General features: G+C 36.7%; 1 protein-coding gene across 1 annotated transcript in view; it reads left to right on the plus strand.

The window, feature by feature from the left end:
- The window catches only part of MALRD1 (MAM and LDL receptor class A domain containing 1), a 759,741-nt gene that overhangs the window by 517,664 nt on the left and 228,452 nt on the right, over positions 1-13,625 (plus strand). The window contains exons 32-33 of the mRNA XM_029955581.1: positions 1,089-1,217; positions 9,438-9,599. Coding sequence (XP_029811441.1) covers positions 1,089-1,217; positions 9,438-9,599 — 291 coding nt within the window. The remainder of the gene's footprint in view (positions 1-1,088; positions 1,218-9,437; positions 9,600-13,625) is intronic.

Consider the following 13,625-nt stretch of genomic DNA (forward strand, 5'->3'; position numbering starts at 1 on the left):
TCAGACAGCTGTGAAATTAGGTGATTAACTAGTTGTTACTTAACCTTCTAATTTCTGTACAAGTCTAATTACATGAAACAGAAGTTGGTGTTTTGATTTTTTACTTTGCTTTTCTGTTTGGAGTGTCATTGCAACTATTGTATTGTAAATGATGGAAAATAATTGTGTATGTTACAAAAAATAAATTGTGTTATATTCAAAATAAAAAAAGAAGAAAATAGAAGTTGCCAGTAAAAAATAAAATAAAATAAAAAAATAAAAGACAAAAAAAATTTTTTTAAATGTAAATGTAAATCGCTTTGAAAATTCTCTGTTAATTCACTTTCCTAAGCTTCCTTGTGATGAAACCATTATGCCTTCAATTATTATACGCACATTTATTAAGTACAAACTATGGATTAGATGCTGGGTTTGGCCTAAGAAAACACATCCACAACCACTGCTTCCAAGGGGTTTGGAGTCTGGAGAAGCAGACAGGCATGCAACACAGCTGTCATCTGAGGTGGCAAACATTTTACATAGGAATAGCAGGATTCTTAGGAGACATGAAACAGAGGTACCCAACCTAGGGTTTGGATGACAAAGAAAAGGCAAAAGAAGGGGAGAAAGGAGCTATTTCCTGGAGTCTTGGTGTTGAGCGGACCACCAGGAGCCCAGGAGGGAATGGTCCGTGTAGGCAAAGGAGGCAGTATATGTGGACACATGGAAAGAGGGAGAAGCGACCGATCTGTGAAACCTCGTACTGTATTTTAATTGCAGGTACTTCTGTGGAGAGTTGCAGAAAATGAGACTAGAAAACTAAGCTACAACCAAAGCAAAGCATTTTTAGGGTCTTGAATGAGACTTTAGATTTAGATAATAGATAATGGTCAGCCCTTGACTGATTAAAGGTGATTTTTGAAAGTGCAATCCACATAAACTTGCTCACAGATGGGATGTGGTGCTGACGGAGGGAGGGTTGTCTACAAGTCTGCCTTGGACAGCTCTTAAAGATCAGTAACGTATTTAAATGTGGAATCTATAAAACCACTAAAAGGAATATTCAAATTTAATGGAAAAAAATGACTTTGTTTTCATTTTTTCCACAGTGGGAGAGACTTCTGAGATTTGCCCAGAAGCCACTGACTTTTTGTGCGACGACAAGAAGTGTGTGGCATCTCACCTTGTCTGTGACTATCAACCAGACTGCCCTGATAGGTCTGATGAGGCTCACTGTGGTAAGTGGACTTGCCTGCTCTAATACAGCCCGATCAACACAGATTTTCACTTTATTAGGAAAGTAACGTATCGGCTTTGGCCACTGAGAGGAAGTGTTCTTTTCATGCACTAGAGTAGGTTTAAAATAGCTGAGACATTTTTTCCAGCTTTTCTGTACACGCATCTACATTTCAGCTCTCTCAACCATTTCAGTCCCGTGCTAGACACTGCAGCAAATCTTGTCACAAAGATTTCTCAACATGTCATTGTGCAGAACTGTGTGTGTGGTCAGAACTTTAACTGCCAGAAACTGACCTAGCTGTCTACTTTTCTTCATTGGTTTTCATTTCCTTTTTTCATTCCTTTTCCAAAAGATGGTTGATTTTATACATGAGGCTAAAAATGAGCACTTTGAATAAATACTAGTTTTATGATTAATTTTGTCCATCCCAGAGCTCTGGGGAAAGAGGACTGGATTGGCCATATTGTTATTGTTGTCATTTTATTGAAGCTTTAATTCAAGTGATGTTGAAAAGTCATTTATAAAAGCAAGTATGCAATTTTAAAATGTGAGCCTGTATTTAAATCATATTTTTTACTGATGAGCATTTGTATGGAATCTTGATACCATGTGGGCTACCTGTTGTAGCATTCACTACCTAAGAAACTACCGTAGAAGTTAGGAGCCTAAGAAAGTCTCATTTAGCTTTCATGTGGTGGATCCCTAATTCAGGAAAGAACCAGCGAGGCATATTGTTTCTGATCCACATGTCTTCAGCTAGGATAGCTGAAATGGGAGGTCACTTTACATGTGGCTTCATTCCTTCCATGTTTGGCACATTGGTCCTCTTGGGTCTATCTGGTTTGACATGGCGTCTCTTCCTCCAGGATAATCAAATGTGGCTTGGGCTTTCCATAGCATGGCTGCCACGGACAGTCAGATATCTTGCATGCCTTTTACCAGAGTAAATGCTCTCAAAAGCAAGCATTCTAGGATCCATAGGAAAACAAGACAAGAATTCTTATGACTCAGCCTTGAAAATTCTAGAATGTCACTCTTGGCTCTCTCTAATAGTCACTCAAATTAAAAAGTCTCACTTGAGCCAAAGAGAGAAAGGGTTAGACTCCACCTTTGGGGAAATGTCATGTGTGTAGAGGAAGGGAGAATCCTAGAAGTTATGTTTAAATTTTTATTTTTAACTTAGTATCATTTTTATTCTTTGACATATTACAGTAATGGTGCTTCTGAAGTGTTCATTTTCTCTTAGTTTCATTTATTACTTTTATTAAATTGTGGTAAAATATATATAATATAAAATTTACCATTTTAACCAATTTTAGCTGTACAGTTGAGTGGCTTTATGTGCATTTGTATTATTGTACAGACATCACCACCATCCATCTCCAGAACTGTGTCATCTGGAAAAATTGAAACTCTATGCCCATTAAACAATAATCATCCATTTTCCCCCTCCCAGCCCCTGAAAGCCACTGTTCTCTTTTCTATTTCTAGGCATTTGACAACTCCGGGTACTTTATACAGTATTTGGATCATACAGTAATTGTCTTTCTATGTCTGGCTTATTTCCCTTAGCATAAATTTCTCAACATTAATCCTGTATTTTAATTTTAAAAATCAAAGTATAAAAGAGATTAAAAGTCACTGGCACTTGTTAAAACTGTACTGGCAACATCACAGTGCTATAATAATCTTGATTTTGTAAACTTTTGTGTATTTCCTTTATAATGTATGCTTTCTCAAACCTTGTAATACATTGAAAAATACTTTCTAGTGTTCTTTTTTTTTAAGTTTTTACTTAAATTCCAGTTAGTTAGTTGTTCTTTCCAGCTTTTTTCCTTTGTTGCACCAAAAAATATATTTTTTGATGCTGACTATAGAACTGATTCCAATGGATCTCTAAAAACATGCTCCAAAACATTTGTGAAATCACTAATTTTCTACTCTAACAAGTAGAGTTTTTAATAATCACCAGCAAAACAAATAAAGACTCTAAAGGAAAAACACTTGGAACATTATGACATTGTATACATAATACAGTAAGGATAAGGGACATTTGTTGCATTCACAGAGAAAAATGATTACAGCAATTAAATTTTCTTCCTCTCATTTTAAGATGCACACGCTTTGAAAATATTTACATACAAAATATATTCTTCCATTTATTCCTATTCTTAGTATGGGCTAGGAACAACTTTCTAAACAATGAATGTATAAAAATGAATAAAACATTGTCTTGAACTTCCAAACCTTGCTTTCTACTGTGGGGAAAAAACAGGTGTGGGGGGTATAGTAAAATGTAGTATTCTTTGTTTTTTTAAAAAAGTTGGCAATAAATTAAAAAATTTCTGATTACTTTTGAAATGTACCAGGTGATAATACTAATAATAAAGTTATCACAGTTTTTTTGGAAGTACAAGTAAGAATTACACTTGCCCATGCAATATAGGTTTATAGAATATAAATAGTTACTAGGTATTTTGGTTTTCAAATGTGAATGCGGTTGTTTTTGTTTTTGTTTTTTTCTTGGCTTCACTCATTTTTCTTCTCGGACTGCTTTATGTGATTTTTATTTTTCCCACAGGTGTATGAGGTATTGAGATGAAAACATGCAAAGGCAGTTTTGATTTTTAGAAACTCAGTCAGTTATATACTCATATAGTTAGTGTTCCCTCCAGCTTTGGTGGATAACTGCAAGCCATATTGGAATTTATTAACATTTAAAAGAATATGTTGACAAATGAAACAGTCACTTCCCTAAAGACCTTTTGATAGACTTTGTTTGTGTCCACACACATGGGCATACAAGTGACTTACTGATTCTGCAAACTGACTTCGTCAGTATTTTATGTTGATAGTCTTTTGGATACATTGGATGCATCAAGGTTAGATTCCTGAAATCAGATAATCTATTGTGGATGGTGAACTAAATGACAAAAGTTTTTAAATGACCTTTGGAGAAATAGAAGGAAGAAATGGACTTTTGGTTTATTAACCTGAAGTCTTCATTTTGCTGAGTGATTTACCCTCATCTGCTGAGTGATTATTTAAATTCTCAGAGACTCATTTCCTCATCTTTATATTCGATATAATCACATCCATCCTATAGAGTGCTTTGAGAATTAAATGACATAAAGAACACATTTGTTTAGCCTTCAAGGATGAATAATGTTGGCCTCTTTCATTTCATTATTTTTATATTCTCTTGAAACTTGTCAGTCATAGAGGACATAGTTCATATACTTTATATTTACTGGAAAGTAAATGCAGCTCTTCTTCATGACTAAATTTTTAGTGTAGGTTATAAACAAAGGTAACATTTTCTTTTGCATTTCTAACTTCCACTGCAATTCACAAAAAAGAATTAAATCAATTCTCTTTAACAGAAACAGTTAAGTTTAAAAATGCGCTCTTTCTTACAGGGAAGAGCATCGTCACCTAAATCATGTGTTCAGTGTACTTTGTATTCCAGGCTAGGGACGTGCAGGGCATGGGGATTACAGACTAGCCTGCCTTTACCACAGTTAGAAACACCGTTATCCAGTCAGACCCTTCTTTCCCACTGACCCCAGACTCTTCAGGAGCCTTCTCAATGCAGTGCTCTCTGAAGTGATTTCACACTGAGGAGAAAGTATTAAATATTCATGTATAATGCATTATGATATAGCAAAGTAAGGCAAATATGTGGACGTGAGTAATTAAAAATTATCAATTATGGGGCCAGCTCTTAAAAAATATAAGTGATTGGGCCAAAATTTATACTTACCACACAACCATGTGACTGAATACCCTACCTATAGGAAAATGCCAGTGGCTAAATGTTAGTAATGCCTTAAATCTATTTGAGGAATCATGACAAAGGTCACAATTTGGAAATTTTTTTTCTAAAACCATAATCATATAAAAAATACTGACCACATAGTCATCATCAAGGAATATTACAGAATTCCTTGTATCATTTATCATTTAATAGTTCTATATGGAACCACTGTGGATAGACCAGGGTTAAGTAGTAATATCACTCACATAGAAATGTTCAGAGTAATTCAATGGTAAATGACTATGATGATCATCGACAAGAAAGAAGTAATGAATTTCCAAATGAATAGTAGTAACTGGAGTTGCTGTTAAGTGCTATAAACCACACATGCACACATACTTTCAGAGAACTGAAATGGTCTGAAAATGAAAGATAAGACCTAAATCAAGCATTCAAAGGTGAGTAGGAATTGCTAGATGGAATGGAAAAGATATATTAATTGATATACTTGTAGCAGAAATTTCAGCCTCAACCAGTTTGGGCATCATGGTAGTCCCTGCTAGTTGCCAAGCACTCCTTTTGTTTCTTAAAAACAGAACTCTGCTTTTATTTGGTTCAGAGTTGTGACCAAATACAGAGCCACCTTTTCCAGACTTCCCTGTTGCCACCAGAGACTAATGAGATATACATGGAAATTTTGAAAAGGTATCCCTTTTAGAAAGAAAAGCCCCAGATTGTTTAAAAAAAAAAAAAAGAGGCTCTTCTTCCTACCCCTCCCTCCCTCCCTCCCTCCCTCCCTTCCTTCTTTCCTTTCTTCCTTCCTTCCTTCCTAGAGAGAATAAGCAGGGGAGAGGGAAGCACTGGTAGAGAGAGAATCAATCTTCAGCAGGGTCCACAGACAGCGCTGTGCCTGTTGCGGTCCCAACCCACGACCCTAGGATCATGACCTGAGCAAAATTCAAGTAGGATGCTCAACCAACTAAGCCACCCAGATGCCCCTCCTCTTCCCACCTCTTTTAATGCCTTTTAATATACGTGATACTGGGAAAAGCCTGAGGATGACAAGATGAGAGGAAAGATGGAAAATATGTGCCTCACATCTACACAGTTGAACCACGCTTACATGGACAACTTCCTGACTTCTTTTTACTTGAGATACATGAATTCCTATGTGTCTTAGCTACTGTTACTTGGGTTTACCAATATACGTATTAGTTGGAACCAAGTGCATTTTAAATTGATATAATAAGGAAAATGTGTTATCTCAAATAGCATGAGGTGAAAAGCAAGGAACCCTAAAATTGGTTAATTTAACAACTTTTCTTATCAAAAAATTAGAACTACATAGACTCCTTCCTTCTTTATCCTTGCCATCTTCATATAACTGACTTTTTAATCAAGTCAGCTCTCCATATAATCTCTTCAGTCCCAAGGATCACATCTTTGCAGTGATATCCTCCGAAAGGATAAATAGATTCTCTTTCTTTTGATTTGCTCTTAAAAACAAGGCAAACTTTCCCAGGTACCTTTTCCATAATAAGGCTCATTGTCTAGAATTGTATCCCAAGACTATGGCTAACCTAATCAAGGCAAGGAAAGAAGAGAACATTGCACCTCACAATTGCTTTGATAAATTGTAAGTCGCCTCTAGACATCTGAGTGTAAGAAGGTGAATAGTAAAATACAATAGCAGTCTGTCCTCTACAGGAGAAGGAAGAAATGACTGATAAAAGAGCATCCCACAGCTAGAGAAACATTCATAAAAGAGAAAAAACGTAGGGGTGCCTGGATGGCTCAGTCGGTTAAGCGTCTGACTTCAGCTCAAGTCATGATCTCACAGTGCTTGGGTTCAAGCCCCACATCAGGCTCTGTGCTGACAGCTCAGGGCCTGGAGCCTGTTTCGGATTCTGTATCCCCTTCTCTTTCTCTGCCCCTCCCTGCTCACATTGTCTCTCTCTGTCTCTCAAAAATAAATAAAAAACATTAAAAAATTAAAAAAGAGAAAGAAAAGTAGTCCTAAACATAAAAGTTGAAAAAAAAACCTGTTTTTATTTAAGAAACAATCTTCTGAAGAATTTAGTTGGCATAGAGGCAATTTTGAGATTCAGTTTCAAAAACACTTTGCATCAAAGGAAAACTTATTGTATGTAAGGCAAGGGGTGTAAGAGTATATTCAAACCATGTGAAAAACTGGGTATTTTGAGCAATGGAAATAACACAAGAGCATTCTTAGAGATGATTAATGTGGTTTGGGTTTGTAAAGTTGATACAATGAAGGCTACACTAAAAAAAAAAAAAAGACTCATAAAATAACCCAGGGGCTTGAACCAATAGAACTATAACAGGGGTTATGAACTTCACAAAAAGGAGTGAGTTAAGTTCTACAAGGGAGACCCTGCAGGTTTGGTGATAGGTTGGATATGGAAATGAAGAATGCAGAATCAAAGAGAACTCCAAGGTGAGCATCTTTAAAAAGAGAGAAGAGTCATGCTCTGAAATTAATTATTAATCTCAAAGAGAAGAACTAATTTAGAGAGGTGAGTGCTGAGTTCATTTTAGGCTTTGTGGTTTTGAGAAGACAGTTGCATCTTCCGAGTGGAATATTCAGCACACACTTGAAGATACACACCTGCATTCCATCCTGGCTGTAAATTTGTAGGCAGGCCATCTGCATTAAAGTGTGAAGGACCATGGGCCAGGGTTAGTGAAGCTATGCAGAGTGAGAAATTTAAGCATGTAAAATTAAATCAAGAGGGGCACCTGGCTATGCCTGCAAGTTATAAGAAAGGAATTGGTAGAATATATGAGATCGAAGACCTGGAAAAGTCTTCTAACTGAAATAAACGAAGCTGTGCAATGCTAATAGCAGTACTTGGTAAGGTGTTGAGATCATAAACTGAGATTAGCCCTAGAAAGAGAAAGGAAAATGACATAATTTGACGTGGAAAGAATGAAATATAAGAGACATTTTATCCTGATTGTATAGATATCTTTAGAGTCCTCCGTAAAGTCATATGTTAGATAAGGTGGAACAGAAAGTTCAAGGGTGGGTACAGAGAATCCAAAAGGATATAGAATAATTATTATAGGTCCTGTGTGTTAGGGAGTCAGTTCCCTAGAAATGCAATAGTGCAGAAGCTGTATGTGACACCATTCTAGAGAACAAATATGGCTGTTTTTTGTATTTATATTGGAATATTCGGCATGTTTGTGGTTGTGTTAGCTAAACAGAGAAGAACTCGATTTCTTACTTTTAGCCATATTGTATAGCATAATATAAACCCATTCTTATAATATTGGAATTATAAACATAAACAGGGTATCTAGAGAGCCCATAAATAAGAATATAGAATTGAATGCATTATATGTCATTTAGAATGAGTGAAAGAAATGTACATAATTAAAAATTATTCTAGATTTTAGGGGTAAAATGCAATCATGCCTGAGAAATAAAATATGGATATTTAATGAAATATTTTCAGAGATCCAGAAAACTTTCTGAAGGAATATTAAAGCTTTGTTTACTATATGTTTGGCATCCATTTGAACAGCAAGGTTTTCTTCTGATGAAGTTTCTGTATGCTAGTATTAATTTCATGTTAGGAAGAAGTTATGCACAGGAAACCATCCTGAGAAGAAAATATTAAAAGTAACACAAACTTCATCTTTCTGAAAAGGAAGGAAAAATCAATGACAATCTCAATTGATTCATACTGGTTAAATAACCCAATCATTCTGTCTGTACCACACAGTATCAAAAATAATAACTGTTGTGCAAAAAAAGAGAAAAAAAATAAAGAAAAATGAAAGCAGTTATCACCATGTTATGATGGTACTTTTCACAGATGAGTAGGTCATAGACATTCAGTTATTAAATAGTAATTTTTCTCATTACAAATAACTTAATTTTTAATGAGTTATCAGTCAACATTTTCCAGTATTTCATGACTAGCTTGGAAATGTACGTGGATGATTGAATGGTATCCTGACAGTGTTTGTGTCCTGTACAGTTTACAACTTCTCCAAAGGCACCTTTCCTTTAGTTAATGACTCAGCCCCTCCAATGCTCTGTGCTGTTCAAACACCAGAGTAAACAGAGAGACTGACATAAACATCTAGACAACTGGAGCCCTTGATTTATATGACCTGACTTATCTGTATTATCATAATATTGTGTTCATTGCTCACGTGTAGACACAGTTTTTTCAGTCATCTTAGTCAACCCATATAACTCCTTCATGGATAAATGACAATATCCATGCACTCCTTCTAGGCTTTATGGTGAAAATAAAAACTACAGTGTGCAGCTGACATCTCCAATGGGTGCAATTGTCCTGGTTCTTTAAATTTATTAATACACAATTAAAATATGCAGATATTAATTTTAAGTAATCACAAATGTATGATATAAAGTATACTCTGTATTTTCAGAGCATTCTGTTCCTATTTTCATTTCCCTAGGCCAGTATACAAGCACAACAGGAAGTTGTAATTTTGAAACAACTTCAGGGAACTGGACCACAGCCTGCAGTCTTGCTCAGGACTCTCAAGATGACTTGGACTGGGCTATTGGCAATAGAATTCCTGCTGAGGCCCTGAGTCCAGACTTCGATCACACACCAGGTAAGCCTCGCAGAGATACACAGGCTAAGCCGTTCACTCATGGCAATCTGCATTAACTATTTGGGTGAATATCAGAGAATATTCCTTATGTCTATGTGTGAGTAGAACTCAATATGCTTCATGAAAAGAAAGTTAGTCCTTCTTTACCTCTGGATTATTGAATAGACCCAGAACTGACATTGTCACACCAAGGAAATCCATGACTCATATTGTAAGAGATTCACAGATTTTATTTACTTTACCCTAAAGGTGGAGTCCATAAAGTGTCCTGTTGGGGCAGGAACGAGTAGAGGACATTCAGATTTTTTTTTTAAATTTTTAATGTTTTTTTAAATTTTATTTTTGAGACAGAGAGAGACAGAGCATGAGCAGGGAGGGGCAGAGAGAGAGGGAGACACAGAATCGTAAGCGGGCTCTAGGCTCTGAGCTGTCAGCACAGAGCCCGATGTGGGACTAAAACCCACAAACATGAGATCATGATCTGAGCCAAAGTCAGACGCTTAACCGACTGAGCCACCCAGGCGCCCCGGGGACATTCAGATTAATGCATGTAATAGGCAAAAACGTATAGTTAGCATTAATGAGAATTCTCATGCTGATGCTCCAACCAATTCCATTTCAGTCCCTCTGAAGTGTAGGGACAGAGATGTACAAGTGATGACAGGAAGAATGAACATCAGCAAACTTTTGGCAAGTTTTGCCTCCTTCCTTGTGATTTGAGGTTAATGTAATCCTTAGTGGTCTTACAGGTAGTAGAGTCAGCTTGTGTTCTTGTGTTCTTACTTACTTTTACCCTGAAGTCTTCCCTTCTCAGTAACATTTCTCCCTTAGGAATCTAACTTTTCTTGGGGGATAAAACTTTTCTAAATTTTCTTAAGGATAAAGTGGAACTCTTCTAGTGATAGAAAAAATAAACTTAGATACTTGAAATGGATACTTTTCTGTGTCAAATTGGACGGTGTTTTTGGATGAGGTAAACATTTAAATCAGTGAACTTTGAGTAGATCACTCTCCATAATGTGGGTGGGCCCTATCTAATCAGTTGTAGGCCTAAATAAAACAAAAAAGATTGGCCTCCCTGATCAAGAGGTATTTCTTCACCAGGCTGCCTTAAGGCTTCATCTGCCTCATTGGCTTTTCTGAGTCTCCAGACTGCCACCCCACACTGCAGATTTGGGGCTTGCCAGCCTCTATGATTGTATAAGCCAACTAATATGGTAAATGTCTTTCTAGATCCATATATATTTTATTGGTTCTGCTTCTCCAGAGAACTCGCTTAATATAATATCAGTCAAGACATTTGAAGCATAGGCCCAATGAAAAAGAACAAGATTATATGGAATTGATTAAAATGATTTTTCAAAGAAAAAGTATGAGCAATTGTCTCAGCCATTTTTGGTAGTAAAAGAGAAGATACTTTTATTTCTTATTCGGGCAGCTTGAAAATACCGTGACCTTCAATTACAGTGTCAGTGTCCTTTTTTGTTTTAAAGTTGAATTGAATATTCTTATTCCTTTTGACCTGCCAAGTTGTGTTTACTCTTCCTCACCAAGTTTTTTTTTTCCCTTAAAAAGCATGATGTTAGTATATGGTAGATTATAAGTTAATGGGACAGGTTAGAAAATCAAAACACTGAGGTCAGTAATTAGGAGACTAATATAAAACCAAGGTCAATTCCATGGGGTAACAGATAGAGTCTTCAGTATGCTTTTGGCATATCTAGTTACACAGCTGAAAAAAAAATAAAATTAAACCCAGGTTTTCTTTTGTGTATTGTATATACAGAAATGTATTCAGAGGGATTAAAGACTTAAATGCAACAAATAAAAACAATACACCTTTTGCAAGAAAACAGAGGGTAAAGCAATGTGCGCTGTAAAGGCAGGATTTCACTTCTAAAAGCCCAGAAGCTACAAAAGAAAAGAGGTTCATATTCGATTGTGTAAAAGAATAAACAAAAAATTCCATAAACAAAACCAACAGGCAAATAATAGCTTAAAATAAAGCTCTGCCAATTACTAGTAGGACACATATAGATAACTTACAGACTTACTAGAAGTGTCAATTGTAACAACCAGAAAAGATCTGCAAAACCAATTCACAGACGATCCAATTCAGATAATCAGCAACAATATTAAGTGATGCTCAAATCCACATGTCATCAGAAAAATACAAATCAAAATAAAAAGATGGGTAAAAGTTTCAAAAGCCACCAGTAGATGGTTGAGAAATGGAGAGAAGGGTACTGACACATAGTTATGGGAAATTTTCTGTTTTGGAAAGCTTTCTGGCCATATAGGAATAAAAAACCAAAACATAAGCACATGCATATAAGGATACTGAATTCAGCATTGTCATTAAAAGTAATGGGAGGGGTGCTTGGTGGCTCAGTAGGTTAAAGGTCCAACTCTTGGTTTCATCTCAGGTCATGATCTCACAGTTTCTTGTGTTCGAGCCCTGCTTTGGGCTCTCTGTTGGCAGTGAGGAGCCTGTTTGGCATTCTCTCTCTCTCTCTCTCTCTCTCTCTCTCTCTCTCTCTCTCTCTCTCTCTCTCTCTCCCCGTCTCTCTCCCCCTCCACTCATTATGTCTCTGTCTTTCTCAAAATAAATAAGTAAAAGCTTAAAAGAATTTAAAAATAATGGGAAATAAAATCCATATCCCTCATTCATACAGTCACTTAGTTTTCCTCTTACTCATTTATTTGCCCATTGTATGCACGGCATCTGTTCTTGGTGCTGGGGATACATGAGTGACTGAAACACACCTTCTACCATGGAGTTCGCATTCGAGAAGGAGAGAAGACATCATTGAACAAATATCATAAGCCAATAAATTATGCCCCATTAGAAGGTGAAGAGAAAGGAATAGAGTAACTAGGACTGAGTAGGTGCATGGATAGTTGTGCATGTTACAGTTAGGGAAGGACTGCAGTGTATACGCCGGTCAGATCGGGTGTGGTGAGAATATGCTATTCAGAAAAGACTGAAGGAGATGACAAGCGAGCTATTTGGATTCTTAAAGGGGAGTGATTACAGCCAAGTGCCCTGAGTTCAGAGTGGCCTGTGGTCTTGCCCCATGGCCATGAGTGATGTTTGAGGTAATCTAATTAATTGTTGAGGTGCTGTCCTATACACTACGTGATGTTTGGCAATCTTCCCGGCCTCTCACAGCTAGATATTACTAGCATTCTCCTCCCCAGTATTGACAACTCAAAAGGTCTTTAGAAATTGGCAGGTATCGCATTGAATGTGTAGATTGCTTTGGGTAGTAATGACATTTTCACAATGTTTATTCTTCTAAACAAACTATCCTAAAATTCGTATGGAACCACAAAAGACCCCGAATAGCCAAAGTCATATTGAAGAACAAAACCAAAACGGAAGGCATCACAATCCCAGACTTTAGCCTCTACTACAAATCTGTCATCATCAAGACAGTATGGTATTGGCACAAAAACAGACACATAGACCAATGGAATAGAATAGAGAACCCAGAACTGGGCCCACAAATGTACAGCCAATGAATTTTTGACAAAGCAGGAAAGAGTATCTGATGGAAAAAAGACTACCTCTTTAGCAGGTGGTGCTGGGAGAACTGGACAGCAACATGCAGAAGAATGAAACTAGACCACTTTCTTACACCATACACAAAAATTAACTCAAAATGGCTGAAGGACCTGAATGTGAGACAGGAAACCATCATAACCCTCGAGGAGAAAGTAGGGAAAAACCTCCTAGACCCCAATTTCCTACTCGACACATCCTCAAAGGCTAGGGAAATGAAGGCAAAACTAAACTCTTGGGACTTCATCAAGATAAAAAGCTTCTGCACTGCAAAGGAAACAATCAAGAAAACTAATAGGCAACGGACAGAATGGCAAAAGATAGTTGCAAATGACATATCAGAGAAAGGGCTAGTATCCAAAATCTACAAGGAACTCACCAAACTTCACACTCACAAAACAAATAACCCAGTGAAGAAATGGGCAGAAGACATGAACAGACACTTCTCCAAAGAGGACATC

Source organism: Suricata suricatta, chromosome 10 (genome assembly GCF_006229205.1).
Source record: "Suricata suricatta isolate VVHF042 chromosome 10, meerkat_22Aug2017_6uvM2_HiC, whole genome shotgun sequence".
NCBI classification, from domain to species: Eukaryota; Metazoa; Chordata; class Mammalia; order Carnivora; family Herpestidae; genus Suricata; species Suricata suricatta.